At 45.8% G+C, this 19424-nt stretch overlaps 3 protein-coding genes across 3 annotated transcripts in view; 1 reads left to right on the top strand and 2 right to left on the bottom strand.

Annotated features, from left to right (window-relative positions):
* Window positions 1–429: 429 nt before the first annotated feature.
* On the bottom strand, window positions 430–804 carry LOC307246926 (histone H2B 1/2-like; the record flags this gene model as incomplete). The annotated part of the gene is made up of 1 exon (XM_080022970.1): window positions 430–804. One exon carries the CDS (start codon window positions 802–804, stop codon window positions 430–432), a length of 375 nt encoding a protein of 124 aa, XP_079879096.1.
* A 997-nt stretch (window positions 805–1801) lies between these two features.
* LOC307247488 (histone H2A-like) lies at window positions 1802–2188 on the bottom strand (the record flags this gene model as incomplete). Its single annotated transcript, XM_080023641.1, has 1 exon — window positions 1802–2188. The coding sequence occupies one exon, from the start codon at window positions 2186–2188 to the stop codon at window positions 1802–1804; it is 387 nt and encodes a 128-aa protein (XP_079879767.1).
* Window positions 2189–14804: 12616 nt separating this feature from the next.
* Window positions 14805–19424, top strand: part of frem1a (Fras1 related extracellular matrix 1a) — a gene marked incomplete at its 5' end in the record, with an annotated part of 36580 nt that continues 31960 nt past the window's right edge. The window contains 2 exons of the mRNA XM_080023549.1: window positions 14805–15026; window positions 17521–17615. Coding sequence (XP_079879675.1) covers window positions 14805–15026; window positions 17521–17615 — 317 coding nt within the window. The remainder of the gene's footprint in view (window positions 15027–17520; window positions 17616–19424) is intronic.

Below are 19424 nucleotides of genomic sequence, written 5' to 3'. Positions count from 1 at the left end.
CCTTTGTACTGACTTGGTGGTTTAATCATTAAGATAAGTAGATAAATATAGGATATTTTCCATTTTCATACGGTTTTCCTCCCAGTGATTTTGTTTGACATTAAATTGCTTTGTTGTAAGTTGTAAAAAAAGTTTTATTTATACACAATGTGTAGTATTTCCAATTATACATAAACTATGCAATAAGTTGTGCTGACAATAACAAACTTGTGTTTAAATATAAACAATGCATTTAACGCAATAACATGCAATTACAAAATACCATTTCGTTAGTAGATATAACCAAATAAACTGTTTATAATGTACAAATAAAATACATACCACATAATACATTTTCATTACATGACTATTGACTAATGGAAAAGCCTTTGTTGGACAGTGTGGGTGGTCCTGAAAAGGACCTTTGGTTTGAGAAGCTGACAGCTCAGATTACTTGGAGCTGGTGTACTTGGTGACGGCCTTGGTGCCCTCGGACACGGCGTGCTTGGCCAGCTCTCCGGGGAGCAGCAGGCGGACGGCGGTCTGGATCTCCCTGGACGTGATGGTGGAGCGCTTGTTGTAGTGGGCCAGGCGAGAGGCCTCACCGGCGATGCGCTCGAAGATGTCGTTGACGAACGAGTTCATGATGCCCATGGCCTTGGAGGAGATCCCGGTGTCGGGGTGGACCTGCTTCAGCACCTTGTACACGTAGATGGCGTAGCTCTCCTTCCTGGTCTTGCGGCGCTTCTTGCCGGTCTTGCTGGGGGTCTTCGACACGGCTTTCTTGGAGCCCTTCTTGGGCGCTGCCTTGGCGGGTTCCGGCATGATGACGGTGCCGAGACACAGTATCAACGATCGTGCGACGGTGCTGCTATGCTCTATATAGAATCCTGATGCAAATACGGTTCTGTGGCTCCCTCCAAGTGATTGGGTAGAGTCCGCAAGCGACACTGGGCATGCGCCAGTGGGTTTTGAGGACTCGAACACAGAGACTGAGGTTTGAAAACAAGTATCCGTAAATAGACTTTTATCTAATTTTTAAAAAAAGACACTTATGTCTAATGCTGTGCATGGTTTTCATATGAGAGCAATTTGAACAACGTTCCCTTTTGACTGAGAGTGAGAAACAAGGTTTAAGATTCAAGAGGTAAGATGGGATCATAAGAAAAGTTCGTTTTTTTTGAAACATGTAATACTACCTAACTACACAAATGTTTAATCGACAAGTGTTTTACTTTAAAATGAAGTTAAATAATTTAAGATGGAGATCAACTTAATGACTTATTATGGGCATGTGAGGACAAAATATCGTATACGTTTTTAAAGAAAATACAGGGAAACCTACATTGCAGTGTAAATGTTGAACATATAAATGTCATGCTTTGGAAGCTTTTGGCAAAGTTACGGAACATTCCAAAGCTACAATCTCCAAACGCTCGGTAATGGCGCAACTCGCGCTGTGTCCGGATGGGTCCAGTGCTGGGCAGCTGTGTTATTTGAAAACTCCGCCAAAAGTAACGGACAATAAAACAATGGCATTCAAATTATTATTTTTTTTCAACACTGAGCACATACAGAATGTATGAATGGAAACGTCGATATTACAATATCATCCAACAAAACGGTTGTGATTGGAATCAGGGAATATGAGTTATCGAGCTTCCAAGCGACATGGATTATGTTCTGTTGTGGCACATGACAAAAACTAACTTTATTGAACTTAAGGACAATCAAGTAGGTTCAAAAGATCTGCTCTCTACAAAAAGGCGTGGGCGGCTCTTAAAAGAGCCTTTGGGTTGTTTCTGGAAGTGGTCCGGTCGATTTACTTCCCCTTGGCGGCCTTCTCGGTCTTCTTGGGGAGCAGCACAGCCTGGATGTTGGGCAGGACGCCGCCCTGGGCGATGGTGACGCCGCCCAGCAGCTTGTTGAGCTCCTCGTCGTTGCGGACGGCCAGCTGCAGGTGACGGGGGATGATGCGGGTCTTCTTGTTGTCACGGGCGGCGTTTCCAGCCAACTCCAGGATCTCAGCGGTCAGATACTCCAGCACGGCCGCCAGGTAGACGGGGGCGCCGGCGCCGACGCGCCGAGCGTAGTTGCCTTTGCGCAGCAGCCGGTGAACGCGGCCGACGGGGAACTGGAGTCCGGCGCGGGAGGAGCGAGTCTTAGCCTTCGCTCTGGCTTTGCCGCCTTGTTTGCCTCTTCCAGACATGGTTCCAATGGTTCCTAGCAACTAGTAAGTGGCCAATGCGAGCTACAGCGCTGTAATAAAGCCTTGGGACGAGGAAGGAACGATCGGATTCGTCAGCGCTGGCCCGAGTTCGGTCGTCCAATCAGAGCCAAGTCTCAGAACCGTAACGCTGCAAACCAGAGCAGTACTTTGTGTCCGTGATCTAGTGATTTTTTTTTTATTTATTTTGTCTCCGAAATTAGATTATTTATATCCACGGTGTGTTTTTTTTATTCATGGTTTATAGTATTTATAAATACACAGCTTGGTTCTCTAGGGGTACAATCCGGTTTAAACACTGCAAATTATTAATCATAATAATATATATTTATATTTATCTTTTAATTTTCTCTTTTAAATTTAATTATTCTCTACACCACAGTTGTGAGTTTATATTCTCATTTTGAAAAAAAGATTGTCTAGCTGGTAGGGCCTATCTTATAACGAAATAATGAATAGTTGAATGAAATTCAAATTAGGGCCTATATGAACCTAAAAGTAATCCTTCTTGAAAAGGAAATGCAAAATGGTATGCGGGTGGTGGGAATAAATGAATAAAATAATAATTTGTTAGCGGGGCTTTGCCTCTGCCCGGGGTCAGTCATCCAATCTGTCTTTTTTGCTTTTTGGTGTCGCTTTTCCAGACACAGTTTCTGCTTTCTGCACCAGAACCGAGCGAGGATTCCGCCAGGTTGCGTGCCTGCCGTACAGAGACTGAGGTCTCCAATCCGGACCCGCTCGCACCGTCCATGTCAACCAAGGGCATTTTCTCTCTCTATATCTATCTATCTATCTATCTATCTATCTATCTATCTATCTATATATATAGATATATATATATACACACACACACACATATACATATACATACACACACAGTATAGTATAAATATAGATACTTTACAGACTCCATACATTCGATGTTGGATGTCACCTGAAATGTTTTCGTTCCAAATCGAGTTTCTTTATGTTTTCCCATCATGCAATGCAGCATTGTGTCGCCGCCTTATAAAATCATTCCTCTAACAGAGGCAAAACAAAAATCATAAATAGTAAACATCCATCTTTATAGAGATGGGCAACATGTTTTGACTCTTCACACCTGGCATTAAAATCACCGATCACACATGCCCGGCTCTAAATCCAGGTGCGACCGCGCTCCAAGTCGCACTCAAATCCCGTCGCCCAGGTCGGATGCGGCGGTGGTCGATAATGCGTCATCCCGCGTGGCAACGTGTCTTCTGCTTCTTCTCCCCCCCCCCCCCCTTTGGGCTGCTCCCGTTAGGGGTCGCCACAGCGGATCATCCGCCTCCAACACCTTCTGTTCTGCGCATCTTCCTCCCTTACACCAACCGCCTGCATGTCCTCCCTCACCACATCCATAAAGCTTCTCTTCGGCCCTTGCCTGGCAGCTCCACCCTCAGCCTCCTTCTCCCAAATGTAACTCTCATCTCTCCTACACACGTGTCCAAACCGTCTCGATCCGGCCTCACTCACATTTCCACCAAACCGGGGTTCAAACAGTCAGTCGAAGGCCCGCTACCAGCGCGGTGCGAACGCTGTCCCCAAACGATCAGGCGGCGACAACTGACGTAGCAGAGCAAGCAGAGCTCATCAGCATGTGGTAACAGCTCCACCCCAGAACTTCTGAGCAGGGCGCTGGGATCGTCGTTTTATTTAACGTGTTCTCAGGGGGAGAGCGCGAACGCAGTCCCCCACTACCAGAAATGATGCAGTCGAGATTCCCACATTTGAGGAATTCGCAGGGGTCAGCACAGCCGGAGTGCAATGGCCGAGCCTCGCCCTGGGTGAACCACCTACGTGATCATGGTGTCTCCGCTGCCAGGTAAGTATGGGGTGGGCACGGCGAGCGTGAGGGCGTCACTCGCACACACACACACACACACACACACACACTAATATATATATATATATATATATATATATATATAGTACAGTCGCTCTACGACATGCCTTCATTCTTAGACTTAATTTCAAACATATGTTCCTTACATTCTCCCATATTGCAATGCAGCTTCGTGACGCTGCCTTGTAAAATAATTCCCCTAACAGAGCCAGAAAACAGAAGAAAAAAATAACACGTGCGGGTAAAGTTGCGTGCATGTCATAGAGCTCAGCTTGACAACGTGCTCTAGGTCTGACATCACACACTTTTCACATTGCATCACTCTTTACATGCGGGTATGGAGACGGAGACGGAGCACTTCGAAACGGACCTTTCCGTTTCCGGTGCGTCGCACAAATGGCCGCGGGTGAAACGCGACGGGGGAACCAAATTTCCCTTCATTTAAAGAGCGAAATGCAGGGCCAGGAGAACGTGTTCGTGACGTATATACTAGCACAGCAACCGAATTATCACAGGAATGTAAAACGTAAACTCGTTTTATGACAATCGAACCCTGCGGCACATAGTTTTACAATTGGTGAGAAAGAAACGCCCCGAAACGAAAGTGGCCTCTGTCCTTAACGACAAACAAATGTGAATTAATTCACCACGGTTTAATAACAGTTAATGATGCCGTTGTGATTTCAGGCGTTAAAATGTATTTAGTAAGACAGTCCTCTAACAAAATTATTTCTTAATTCTGACACCGACTGGCGGCGATTCGAGCGAACTACACCTAATCACCGCGTGGTTTTGGGGCAAACCTCTTCTTGCAGCGCTATAATAATAACAACAAAATGTATTCGATTGTAACATGGTGTCGCCTTTTGGCTCTTCGGCTGCGCCAAGAAAGCTGCGACTTCCCTTCGGATGGATCTCAAGCGCTCCGACACCTCGCCTCTGCAGCGGACCTGTCATCGGCGTTTGCGTCCGCCTCTTGGAGGAATTCCCCGAGCGTGGGATGTCGACGGGAAGAGGACGCCCTTATAAAAGGTAATCATTGTGTTAATCACTTCAGCATACTCGTCTGACCGGGTGGATTCAAGATTCAAGAGGTTTATTCGTCACATACATGTACATATACATATACATTCATACATATATGCAGTGAAATGCCTTTGCAACGCAGCCGGAGATTACGCACAATAGTTACTCAACCGAACATAATAGTTAACCTAATGCCTACCTAGCAACAAACTGAAACTAACTGATTCCTAAAACGTAATGCAGTTGGTGAATATAATATAATACGACTCAAAGATAATACAAAGTGCGGGTACAAAATAGAAATAAAGGGAATAGAGTTATGTATATGGGCTATTTGTATATACAGACATGTGCAGCAAAGCGCATGTGAATAAAGTGTGTATGGAGATATACAGTACAGTATACAACAGTACAAAGCAGTAACACCGAACAGAACAGCAATACAGCGCAGTATGCAGTAACCCAGACCAGTGATACAGCATGCAGTAACCCAGACCAGTGATACAGTATGCAGTACAGCATGCAGTAACCCAGACCAGTGATACAGTATGCAGTACAGCATGCAGTAACCCAGACCAGCGATACAGTATGCAGTACAGCATGCAGTAACCCAGACCAGCGATACAGTATCCAGTACAGCATGCAGTAACCCAGACCAGCGATACAGTATGCAGTACTGCAGTAACCCAGACCAGCGATACAGTATGCAGTACAGCATGCAGTAACCCAGACCAGCGATACAGTATGCAGTACAGCATGCAGTAACCCAGACCAGCGATACAGTATGCAGTACAGTATGCAGTAACCCAGACCAGCGATACAGTATGCAGTACAGCATGCAGTAACCCAGACCAGCGATACAGTATGCAGTACAGCATGCAGTAACCCAGACCAGCGATACAGTATGCAGTACAGCATGCAGTAACCCAGACCAGCGATACAGTATGCAGTACAGCATGCAGTAACCCAGACCAGCGATACAGTATGCAGTACAGCATGCAGTAACCCAGACCAGCGATACAGTATGCAGTACAGCATGCAGTAACCCAGACCAGCGATACAGTATGCAGTACAGCATGCAGTAACCCAGACCAGCGATACAGTATGCAGTACAGTATGCAGTAACCCAGACCAGTGATACAGTATGCAGTACAGCATGCAGTAACCCAGACCAGCGATACAGTATGCAGTACAGCATGCAGTAACCCAGACCAGCGATACAGTAAACACAGGACAGAAGCGATGGATGAACAATGCGATGAGAGATGAGCTCAGGACTGTTCTTTCTTGCCCCTCCCTGCCCCTGGCAGCGGGCTCCATCTGCCGTCACTGAACCCACCTGTTTGTTTGGGCTCCGCGTGTCGGAATGCGCGGATTTGATTGGCTGAGTCACGTCACGTGAGAGGATTGGCAGCGCATGCCATTGGTCCGTGGACGTCCCCGGGGACCGCTCCGCCGCTACCGTAAAGGCAGTAAAAGAGGTGCCGATTAAAACAGAACGGCGACGACAGGACGGCGTCTGGGGGGGGGGGGGGGTTCCGCCGATTAATGACTACTGGACTATAGACACACTCACAAGGCATTCGTTTTCTAAATAAAAGTTATGCCATTTACATATTAGCATTTTTAAAATCAAAGTTTGATTTTTTTTTTTTTACAATGTGACAGAACACTCAGATCACTTCTAGGAACTCATCTATGTGTTGTTCAGCCTTTCATTTTGAAAACGAACGTTCTGTCATTTTCTTTTTAGATTCCAAAAAAAAAAAAAAAAAAAAAAAAAAAAGTTGAATCACTATTTTTGTAATGTGACTGAGAACAAGATCCAAGATCCCTCAAATCTGTTGAACGTGCTACTGGAAAATAATCTGCATGTGAGCAGATCAGTCAGGAAATGTGCAGGGAGACATCGCTGCAGACCCGTCGCACCCTGCATACGACCTGCTCCAACTCCTCCCGCCTCTGGCAGGCGCCACACGACACGGTAACAAAACAAGCAGACACGAGAACAGCTTCTTTCCACCGGCAGTCACTCTGATGAACCCTTTATTTTCCATTGTCAATATAAACCAAAACACGGTGTATGTACTGTACATTAAATATATGCATATTATGTCAAACCCGACCACCTCATGTACTGTATATAATGTAACCTCTTAATTATTCTATATTTATTCCAGCATCTTTGTACTCTTGCACTATTGCACAATTGCCTTCCTGCTACAATTACACTGCTGTGTGTGTGTGTGTGTGTGTGTGTGTGTGTGTGTGTGTGTGTGTGTGTGTGTGTGTGTGTGTGTGTGTGTGTGTGTGTGTGTGTGTGTGTGTGTGCGCGCGCAATTTTATATACATCTACATCCGTAGATAAAAGTTAAATGTTTATGTTAAGCTTGTTGTCTTTGTTTCAGCTGTATGACTAGTCCATGTTTGTACATTGAGAGAAAGGAAAAACAACAGAGTCAAATTTCTTGTATGTATCTGTACCTACTTGGCGAAAAAAAACAAAACTGATTCTGATGTTACATAGCCCTACATTTTCCAAACAAAAGTTCCAAGGTTTTAATTTAAAGGGGACCTATTAGGCTCCTTCTAAACAAATTAATATAGGTCCCCAAATCATGTTTTTGAAGGGTTTTTTGTTTGTTTTTTTGCTGAAAATACCACTCAGATTATGCCATCGAGCCATTCTACCATGCATCTCAACCATCCTGTTCCAAAAGGGGCTGTTTTTGTTGAGAGGAGCACAAGTTCCGGGTTCTGTTCGGAACGGGCTGCACTGCTCGGAACGAAGTGCCCGTTCAAAACATGACGGACATATGTGACTCAGTCGCAGAGCCCTTAAGCCCCGCCCCACTGCTGCACAGGGCTCGCTGTCCGTGAAGCCCCGCCCCGCGAGCTGAGCGACGGGCCCGGCGCCACGAGGGGGCATGGGGCGCTATATTGTCTGCCCCCTCTAATTTAAGTTTTTATGTACCTTGTAGAAAAATAGCAAAAACAACGAAAATAATGGGTGAGATACAAGTGTCATAGAGACGACAGAAATGAAACACCTTATTTGGCGCTTGTAATCTGATCCAGCCTCTCTTCCCATTGCACAAACAGCATTCAGAGCTGTTCGGTGCAGCGCGGTGCTGAGTGCTGTCACCGATTCCACCAATTAACACCAATAAACAATAATGAGGACGAGTTCAGAGCACATACATTATGAATATTCAAGAAATTAAATCCACTCGTCATCTGGACTTTCTCTTCTCCCTCTTCCTACCTTCTAAATAAAGTCATTTATTCTGGAATGTGGGACTAATTTAAACACTTATTGTTGTTCTAAAAGATAATATCAGGAAAGTACTTTTTGTTTGGTCTTCTTCCCCCCCCCCCCCACTAAAACCACACAGTGGTGCCCGCTTAAATATGGCTATTATTTGGGCTTATATTATTCTGTTATAACCAAACGTGACCATTGAAATGTGCTCTGCCTTCGGGCGATAATACAGCTGTTTCCGAACAAAATCTCGATGCCATTTCACGCTTAAAAAAAGGAAAGGAAAAAAAAAAAGAAAAACACGCCTGCACATGCCTGCACCACTATATTTCCACCCGCAGGATGAAAGAAAATGCTGAAATAGGCACAGCAGGATGATAACCTACTGTTTTACGACATAAAAAGATTTCCCCCCTCTATACGCTTCTAGAAACGGATGTACATGTAACATGCGTACCCATGTGATTGACTTCGGATACAGCGGTAACTGGCTGTGCGTCTAAATAAGAATAGCGTTTGTTTCTGCGAGCCTCGAGTCTTTTGAGTGAAATTTCTGGGTGCAAACGTGCATCCTTCCAGCTGTTTCCAGCGGCCTTTAATGAAATATTCAATAGGTGTCGGAATAGTTAAAAAATAAAATAAAATAAAAAGTGTGACATTCACTGTGAGGCTCAATGCATTGTCCTGCTGTGGGTTTCTTCCGTACAGTGTGCTGTGGTAACCCATTCATTCCCCCCTCGGTCTTGGTAAATAATGACAAAGGTCTCCACAAAATCACAAGCCAGGCGAGGAGACTTTGATCTTAGACCACAGTGTTTTTACTTGAAACTTTGTGATTTTTTTTTTTTTTGTTTCGGCGCAGTGATTTTGCAGGTCAGCACTTCCTGGGTTACAGTCGCTCCAAAAAAAAAAAAAGAAACGAGGCAAGCTACTCGGTGATCATTGTTGAAAACTGAAATCACAAAAAAGGCAATCCCATTTGACAATCAAAATATCGGACTTAAAAACCTTTTCCTCTGAGCTGAAACATGACGGAATTTAAAACCGGGACGCCCAACACCAACAGGTTGATAAAATGCGCTGCACTCTAATCACTGGTGGAAGAACTACTCAAACTTAATGCAAGTACTAAACTAAAGGTAGTTGTCATATGCAGTGCCCTAATATGACAGAAACTGTCATATATTTTTTAAGTGAAGTGAAGTGAGTGTGATGAAATGTAATGTAGTGAAACTGAATATATACAGGACTTGAAAATGTACGTAAGTACAATAACAAAGTACTGACAGCATTAACTACTTTGGGAAAATGTGGGGCTGAAACAACCTTGGGAGGCGTCCATCTCCTCACCCCCTCCTTTGAACACACAAACTTCCTCCTTCTCTCTCTCTCTCTCTCTCTCTCTCTCTCTCTCTCTCTCTCTCTCTCTCTCTCTCTCTCTCTCTCTCTCTCTCTCTCTCTCTTTGTGGGTGGGGTCAGCCAGCGAGGAGCAACTAAGATTATGTCAATACTTACTGTCAAAGGCAAAAGATAGCGGGCAGATACACACACAAAGCGCCCCGTGTGTGTGTGTGTGTGTGGTGAGAGAGAGAGAGAGAGAGAGAGAAAGAGAGAGAGAGAGAGAGAGGGAGGGAGGGAGGGAGACGCACAGAGAGAGAATGGAAAAGACAGAACGAGATGGACCTCGGATGTGAGCGGATCAGGTAAGGACACGCGTCGAATGGGCGGATGGGGCGTTTGTCCACTTTTTTGTCGGAGGGGTTTTTCCCAATTTCTCCCTGCCTCACCCTACTCCACCTACTCTTATCTTCTCTCCCGTAGCTCTGATTTCTAGCCCTCCCTGCGCACCCGCTGGCCTCCTTCTCTATATCCCCCTCTTTGTAAGATTGCCTGCTTTTTTCATCACAGAGGCCGTCGTCTTCGTTTTTTTTTTTTTGTTTGTTTTGTTTTTGTTTTTTTCCGTCCTCCTCCGCGCGGTTTGAGAGCAGGCGTTCGGACGCTTCAAGGCACCAGGGAAACTTCACCCGGGGAGGCTGGCGAGGAGATTTTTAGTCGCAGCGCCCCATCCATCTGTGCCGGGACCCGAGAGGTCTTTGGCTTCTTTCTTCTCGCGCCGGAGAGAGAGAGAGAGAGGGGGACGCCGCTTGGGATCCTTTTGTCAGGGGTGGTTGAACATTCTTTAATAGTCTGGGCGGCAGCCAAACCTCGGTTAGTCGTGTTGGGAGTTGAATGCCTTTCCGCCCCCTCGACCGCCCGCCCCCTCATGGCTCCTCTCGCTCTCTTGGGAAGCGCTGGGTGCCGTGGAGCCTGTCATTAAGATCTGACGAGGGAAGTGCTCGCCGCGAATGGGATGTCACAGACATTTCCAGCTGTGGCGGGAGCGGCGAAGCCGTTGGTTAGACGGACCCATCACCTGCCGCCCCACCCCGCCCTGCTTCGACGCCGCAAAACCCTAACCCTAGAGCAGAGCGTTCGCCACCTGCTCAGTCGGCGACCGGTCTTGTGGGGTCTTTTTTTTTCTTGCGGAACCGACCGTACGGAATGTTTGGTGGGTCCGTTCCGGAATGAGGGAGCGAGCGCTCTGCCCCTCCTCTGCCTGATGGGCTGAGAAGAGACCGATGTTTTGTTTGAATAAAGCCCCTTCTCTCTCTCTCTCTCTCTCTCTCTCTCTCTCTCTCTCTCTCCTCCCCCAGACTCTTAAGTGCTGGGTTTTTTTTTTTTGGGGGGGGGGGCAGGAATGTGAATTCTGTCAGTCGTTGGACACCTTCGCCTTTGACGCCAAGCAGATGTTGAGCTGCTTCCTGGGCAACGATAGAAGAGTGACGCCCAGCCCTGGATCGACCAGGGGGCTGGTTGACAACGGTTAACGTTGCATATCATGTAGTTTAAGACTCTTTATATAATGCTCATGATGTTTCCCACTCTCCGTTCATTGCAGCCTGGTCATCCTGGAAGGGCTTTGTGGCTATTTTCCCCCCCGAAGTGGTTTCTCTGGCATTTTTTTCCCTTTGTTTATCTTACCCAGATCGAGACGAGAAGGTCAATACCGATGTCCTCCCATTTCCAGTACTGAGATAGTGATGGTGGCGCGTGCTGGTTGTTTTAGCTCAATGGCGGCACCGGACAATTTCCCCTCATTTTAAAATCTCTTCAGTTACCACCAACTCTCTGAAGACGCAAATATTTTCACTCTAACTGCACGTGGCTATATTAGCGCTGGTGCTCGTGAATTCGACTTTTTTCTTACGAGGCAAATTTGCGTAGAATGGGGCCAAATTTGCGCCAAATCTTTGCATATTACCCAATTTAAATATGTGCAAATAGGGCCGGAGCGCCGAGACACTAATTTGCTTGGCAGCGCAGCTGGGGGTACATGTCACCCTTGGCGGGTGCTTTGAGGATTAGACGGTTTATTTTTGTGTCATCGGCACACGTTTGGCGGCCGTAAAAGCCTCGCAATCCTTTCGCGAATTTACCCCTTGACGTATAAACAAAAAAAAAATCCATGATACGCTTCTGGCTCCGTGATACAACGGAGCCAAAAGCGTATCATGGATTTTTTTTTGTGTTCGGTCTGTGACGACCAGCGGCAGGAAAACCTTGCCGCGACCTAAACAGAAAACAGGAAGTGACGTAGAAGTGCAACTGCCAGTCAAATTCCGGAAATGTTCCCCACTGGACAGATCGTGGCCAGTGGGTTTTGCACTCTAGGTTGTAGTGTATAATGAAAAACTCCAAGGACCAGACAACTGGTTCTATAAAAGGAGTAAGATCCACGGGAAAGTCCAGAAAAGCGAAGTTGAGCACGTCTACACCGTGCCGTTTTAAATGTCTATCTTTCCCATCTTTTTTTTTTTTTTTTAAGTGTTGGGAGACAATCCGCCTATTTCTTGTGTGTTGTCAAGGATGTGGCATAATCTGCGACAGGAAATAGGAAACTGAACCCCCGACACCGATGCTGCCGGGCTCCAGAAGGGGATTAAAGGCCCACCCCTGAAAGCAGGGACAGTGCAACCCCCACCAAACTACATTGTTCCACGGAGCTTAACACTGGGACCTTTTCCCCGTCACTTCCACCCACTCCAAACATCCGCCCCCGCCCCCCTCTCGTCCCACATGCTGCATCCTCGCTGAGGGTGCGTAACTAGGAAACATGTCGTTTCTGCAAAGGACCTTTAAGACGAACGTTCTATGAAGACCAATTTCGGCGCGCTGCTTTGCACAGAGGCCCGCGTTGTGTTTAAGCTGAATTGCTCCCGTCGGCTCTAATTTGCAATTCTGACGCACGTAATAGATATTCGCCAAGAGCCTTAAATACTCTCATCGTGGGAAGGTTTGATTGATTTCCAAATGTGTTTCATCACCTTCCCCGGATGATTCAATGGGGGGGGGGGGGGGGGTCTTGGAATGTGACGAATGTGACGTTATCTCCTCAAAGCGTGATTGACTCTGAACAGCGGCGTGCAGGTGGACTTTGTCTTTCAACTACTACTTGACTATAGAACTACTTTATTTTTAAAAAAGCACTTTGGGATTTGCTTGTATTCTCTTAAGGGGGAAGCCACATCAGACAGAGCGTTATCATAGAGGAGACTGAGCATTCACATCCGTTTTTAATGGGTAGGTAATAGTGTACTTGTACAGTTACTCACATGTGATCAATGGATCATCAATTTGCCTGTGTAATGCCACGTTTCGGGATTCTCCAGTCGTTTAAATGTCTATACCTAAGTTAAAAAAAAAAAAAAAAAAAAAAAAAAGGAAGCCTGACAGGTGGGGGCAGCAGGTCAGGGCTGTTTTACAAAAAGAACAAGTTGGCCGTCTTGATTTATAGAGAGTGTGACCTTTTCTTTAGCATACCCTTGATAAGCCTCAAGAGACTTCTCAGGACAAGGTCTGAGATCTGTTTTCACCCCCCGCCGCCCCCCACCTTCTCTCTCCAAAAACACCCTTGAACATGATCTCACCGGCTCCCCTGCACCAAACACGAGTATTGTTTGGAAGAGGGCGAGCTACGACATGTTCCCCACAACCCTAGGCCCTCATTATGAGGTGCGTTTCGGCTGGAGGAAACTTCTGGGAGGTTCGTAGAAGGAATTTGAGGGGCTGGCATTGAAGTCACAGAGTGTCTCTCGTCTCCCGGATACTTTTGCATGAAAAGACCCGCTTCCAAAAACACAGGGTGTCTCCGGTAACGACTACAAACCGAGACGTCCTTGTCAACCTACTTTCCCCGCAAAGCACAGACTCGTATTTTCCGGAAGCAGACGTGGTCCGGTCGTGAGGGCAGTGGAGGTCCTCACACCAATATTTAAACCCCAAACCTACTTTGATTCTGCCAATTTTAGGCCAATGCTTGTTTCCTTTCTATGAAGCCGGGAAACCTTCCATTCCCCTCTGACCTTTTGCTAATCCACAGGTCAGACGGGTAATCAACATATTTCCTGACAATTTTAACACAGCCTTCAATTAAAGTCGCCCAATCGGGTTGTCTTGTTGAAATATTGTCCGGATTATTTATTTATTTATTTTCCCCATTGATGCCAATCGGTGCCTGTCGACACGTTTGAAACATTTATCAACTTTCAAGTATCAGCCCTCTTTGGCCATTTTATTCAGATAAGGTGAGACGGTCAGATAAGGTGAGACACGAAGAAGCACCGCACGAGTGAAGCTGCAAAAATGAAATTTTAATAAGATAGGAAACCTTTGAAAGGAAAAAAATAGATATCACTTTTTCTTATTTTTTGGGACAAATAGCTTGGTCAAGGATTGCGTAGGCCTAGTTTAGATTGTCCAGAAAGCCACGAGAAATATACTTTGGAAAAGAATGTTAATTTTAAGGGTTGCTTTCAGTAAATTAAGTAGCTTTTTAAAAAGTACAGCAACGTTTTGGTGCTGACCATTCTGAAAGACATCAGCGATCATCATGTTTAGCCTTATTTTTTAATTGTATTTATCATTTTTTTTAATTTTGGCTTAGGATTATCAATATCATCACTATACAATATATAGATCGATTTTGCAATCCAACTATACTGTTCCTTAAAAAAAAAAAAAAAAAAAATTAATGTTATTTTCTACTAAGATAAATCCTATAACAAGATTTATAACAAGGCATGTTCTCACCTAAATTCTCTATTTTCTTGGTAAAACATATACATATATATATTTTTTACTTTTTTTCTTCTACTTTTGTTTCTGTACAATCACTGAATTTTAATGGTACATGTATAACACAATTCCTGTTTTGTGTAACCACCGAAAAAGTTTTCATGCGATTTCCCCCACAGCGTCCATCCAAACATGTGAATCGCTGCGAGTGTCGTGACTTCCGCTGGACTGATTTGACGGCTGAAAGGAGAGATACACCTCCTCCTGTATCTCTCATCCCCCCCCCCCCCCCCGGTCGGGACCCAGAACCCCCGGGGCTCCCCGCAGCAATGGCCTGGACGTTGCTGCCGGCACTGCTGCTCGGAATGGCCGGCGCGTCGCTCGCCTCCCTGGTCAAAGTGAACAAGGGCCTGAGCGTGAAGAGGGGCCAGCTGGCCTTTCTCCAGGAGGGCGACCTCCAGTTCCTCATCCCCCGTCGCAAGGACGCCTGCAAGGTGGAGGTGGTGTCGAACGAGCCCATCACCCAGCGAGTGGGGAAGCTCACACCTCAGGTAATGGCGCCCCATCACGTTGTAAAAGTAGCTGTGTTCAGGTTCAAGGCTCCAGGTGTTGTCACTTGTAAAAACAAAATCAGAGCAGCACAGCTTCCATCTGCTCGTTATGTCTCCATAACTCGGCTTTTTCCCGTTAATGTGTCGTGTTTATTCCGGCCCCTTATAAATCATCGCCAGAACCTCGCGAACACGCTGGAAATGGGGCCTGTCATGCTCCCAGTGTGACTGGGGGGGAAATCAAAAGCAGCAGAAGCAGCGTGGAGTATCCACGCCCGCACCCACGCACCGACAGCGGCCGACGCCGGTCCTTCGGCGGCGGGGTGCGGAGACACTCCTCGGAGACCGGCTTTGGGATTGGCTCGGCGCCCCGGGCGCGGGGGGGGGGGGATGCGTGTGGGGTTCTCTGCTGTGCTCCCCACAGAGCGATCCCCACACCCACATTTCACGCTCCCCCATGGGGGGAAAAAAAAAGTTAATAACTTCATGATTTTCATTTTGGATTCTGAATCAGATATGAAATGATCGACTGATACACGGATATTACTGTCTATTTACGCGCCAAAGCCCGGAACTGTTTCCATCACAGCTGATTGGAGCCGATCGGAGCCAGAGCCAATGAATACCCGTGGCTGTTGCAGTCATTTGTCCCGGGAATGAAACCCGGGTGTAACCTTTCCCGCTAACAACAAATGCCAGATGTTAGCGGGTGTAGCCGGGCTTTTGGTGCAGTAGGAAAAAAGGGGTATAATTCTCACTTTTTAAGGATTTGGTTTGATTTCAACCCAAGGCCTCATTAAAATGTCATTTAAAACTGTTTATAGCACCTCCTCAATGAGCACTAGCCCTACTGTCGAGAAATGTCTTACTGGGCTTAAACAAAGTCGTAAAAGCATTGGTTAGTCTTAAGCCCAAAAAAATAAATGTTGGATCTCCTTTTCGAGAATGTAGAGCTCATCATAGCAAGAGCTATGACCCATAACCCTAACCCACCTCCTGTAGCCTCCGCGTCGCGTCACTTCCGATGTAATTTACTGCAGCAATTACAAGAAGTCGTTTTGAATCAAATGTGACATTATGGCAACTCGAAACAAGAACAAGCGTGACCATAATGCGAGGTTCCCATTTTTTTTGGAAAGATTCAACTTTTTTTTTTTTGTTTTTTTGTTTTTTTGTAAGGCACAATGAGAAGCTGCAGCAGAGTGCAGCTAAGTTCCTCAATAGAAAAGGTTAATGAATAAACCGATAAACCAACACGATCAAGTCTTGGATTGGAAAAACAGGCAATCCGTCAATACCATCAGTATGTCGTCAACATCCTTCATCCTTTCTGAATTTTTAAAGCCGGAAAGGGGTAAAAAAGTAAGGTGACAAAAGTGTTTATATATATTTTTTTTACATCCAGACATTGTGGAAGGATAAGGAAGAGAATTTTAAAATTAATGTGGACCTACCTTCCTGGTGGTGAGGCCATTGACTGCCAGGGAACACTCTCCTTTGCTGATGACTGAACGTTGACGGACGCAGTCATCTGCCGAAAAATTGACCAAACCATTTTGTGTTCCTCAGCTGAGTCTTAAGCGTTGAGCTGTAATGTGCGTTTTATTTTAAATTCAACATCAGCTGCATGCTATACGTCATACAGTGTGCCAATATGTATACTATATAAGTTTCTATGCAGTTAACAAAACAAAAAAAGTCACTGCTCATAGCTAAAGAGAATGACCAACAACGTCAGATTTGTTAAAATTATAACAAAAATGTATATTCCATTACAGACAATTTATTTGGTTATATGTCATCTTGGAATGTAGTTAGTTATAATGTAGGTAGTTAGTTATGTATAATGAATTGTAGTTAGTTGGTTATTAACCTAAATGAAATCTAGAGCATTGCAAATACTGTAGGCCTTGAAACATCATTATGTCACACGTTTCACCAACTAACCTGGACCCTGTGTAGTGCTGCTTGCAGCTATATTGAGATTATTATTATGATAATTATTGAAATTATTATTATTATGACTATACTATAGATAGATAGATTTGCAATCCATGTATACACATATTTACTATACCACCATTTTATACCAAACTATTGCATATTTCAACGACTTGTTTACTGCTATCATTGCATATTATTGCTACACACTGTTGCTATATACTATTTGTATATAACACAGCTTTACACAAATGTACCCGCCACTTGCAGATATCGGGCTAAGAAGTTATCAAAGTCACCTATACAAGCGTTAGACGAATATAAGTGTAGATATATTAACGACTGCAAATATGCATATACATATTTTGCACACCCACACACACACATTGAGAGAGAGAGAGAGAGAGAGAGAGAGAGAGTATAACTTCTTCTGCAACTTCTGCTGCTGTAACGCCTGAATTTCCCCCTGAGGCTCAACTGTTATTTGTTCCTGGGTGTCCCGATGGCATGTTATTGATATTGATCATTTTATGTCCCTCTATTATATTTGCAGGTATTCGACTGTCACTATCTGGCCGATGAGGTGAAGTATGTCCACAACGGCTCTCCAATATTAAATAAAGACACCGTCAAGCTACGACTGTACAGGTACGTCGGTTGGGCGTCGCCAGCGCAAAAATGCAGCAGAGGAATCGATCGTCAAAAATGAACTTAAAGGGATACTCCTTGGGGAAATTTGGAAAAAGATTTCTCGCTGACCTCTGACCTCCTCGCGGGAAAAAAGATTCCAGCGAGACGGTTGGTACTGATATCATCCTTGTGTGGGAGGAGCAGCAGATGAGGTAAGAGCGACCTCTAGTGGCGCTGGGAGGCCGTGGGCTTGACAGCTGAACAGGTTTCTCATCCAGTCGTTCCGCTTCGGCCGTCACTGGGAAATATTCGCCGAACTGTCGTCTGAACGATGGTGTCCCTCACCCCGTCATCAATGGTCAGGTCCGTTATCGGACAGAAAATTCTCCAAAGCGGGGAAAGCTGAGAAATCAGCCGCCTTGACTTTAGTTTCAAACAGCGCGGCGTTGATTTTATCCCGCACATCAGAAACATTGCTGGAGAGCCCCCGTAGTCCACCATTCAGTTCATTTCAAACAAGATAATACGTCCCGACAAGTATGCCAGTGCAATTTGTAGAGCCCGGGAAGCACTTCCCCTCTTGATGACCTCCTTACTTCCATATGAAGCAAGAGTCGGACGCTCACCGCACAGTACGTGAAACGAGACGAGAACCCATCGGCCGGGCCTTAACGAAGTTCGCGGGTTACCACAGCCGAGTCCGGCGCGGACTTCAATTCTCCGGGCATCCTCTTCACCGCCGGGGGCCTCGGTGCGTCCGTCGCATTTCGGGCTGCCACCTCGCGGATTCCGGGCTGCTACTCGGCGGTGGGGCCGTCCGTGCGGACTCCGACACGCTTGTTTCCAGTCGGGTTCATTCTCTCGGACAAACGTGTTCAGTAGCTGGAATATGTTCCTCAGATCCTCCTGAGCTGCACCACCACATTCATATTCAAATTGGCCAAATCTGCAACATCTGTAGTCTCATCTGGCTGTATGAAATAATAGCGACTACTTTTTACGCTCAGTCAGTGTGTTTTTAACGTCATCTGCCACGGCCCCTATTCTGCGCGACACAGCGTCGTTTGAAATTGGCGCCAGGCTTAATTGTGTGGCCGCCTTCTCCCCACACGCGTGACGTGTGTCATCTCTTCGGGCCGAGGGTTTGCCTTTAAGCGGGTCTGTGTTTGGTTGAAAGGTGCGGAGTCATTGCTGAAGAACTTCACCGCCTATCACGCGCACCGCGGCCCGGGCTCCTCCCGCGTCCCGCTCCAACTCAATCCAAATTCTGGGTCACTTGAGTCCCATCCCCGTGCTGTTTTGCGTCGTTTGCTGCGAGCAGGCGCCGCGGAGACTTCGCCGGCGCTCGGCGTTCGCGCTCGGTTCACTGTCCGCTTCGGTTTCAACGGGGCTGCATATATATATATTGTCCTCCTCGTCCGCACTTCAGCGGATTGTTTTTGAACGATTCATTTTACCCCACGCTGAGCTCGTACAGTATCTACCGGTCATCATGGACGCCGCGAGAGACGTACGCACGCGCTACGTTCGTGAACAAAAATATTACAGGAAAGCCTCGACTTTATTTTTTTAATTACGTTTCAGTGGCCCCCTAGCTTAAATATTTTCATTCATCATTTTGTAGAATTTTAATACTATAAGTTTTAAATTAATGTATTTCAATTTAAAAAATAGATATTTTGGAGTTTCCTCCATGTACCACTAGAGGGAGCTCGCGTACCATAGTTTTAGAACAGTTGACCGAAAACCACGTGTCAAACTCAAGTCCGCGAAAGCTTTAAAGGCATTATGATTGTCCTAAAATATAGGTCTACGCTGTTATACAGC

This window comes from Zeus faber (assembly GCF_960531495.2).
Source record: "Zeus faber genome assembly, chromosome: 22".
NCBI lineage: Eukaryota > Metazoa > Chordata > Actinopteri > Zeiformes > Zeidae > Zeus > Zeus faber.
The sequence above is the reverse complement of the archived record's forward strand: the minus strand, read 5'-3'. Positions and strand labels throughout refer to the sequence as shown.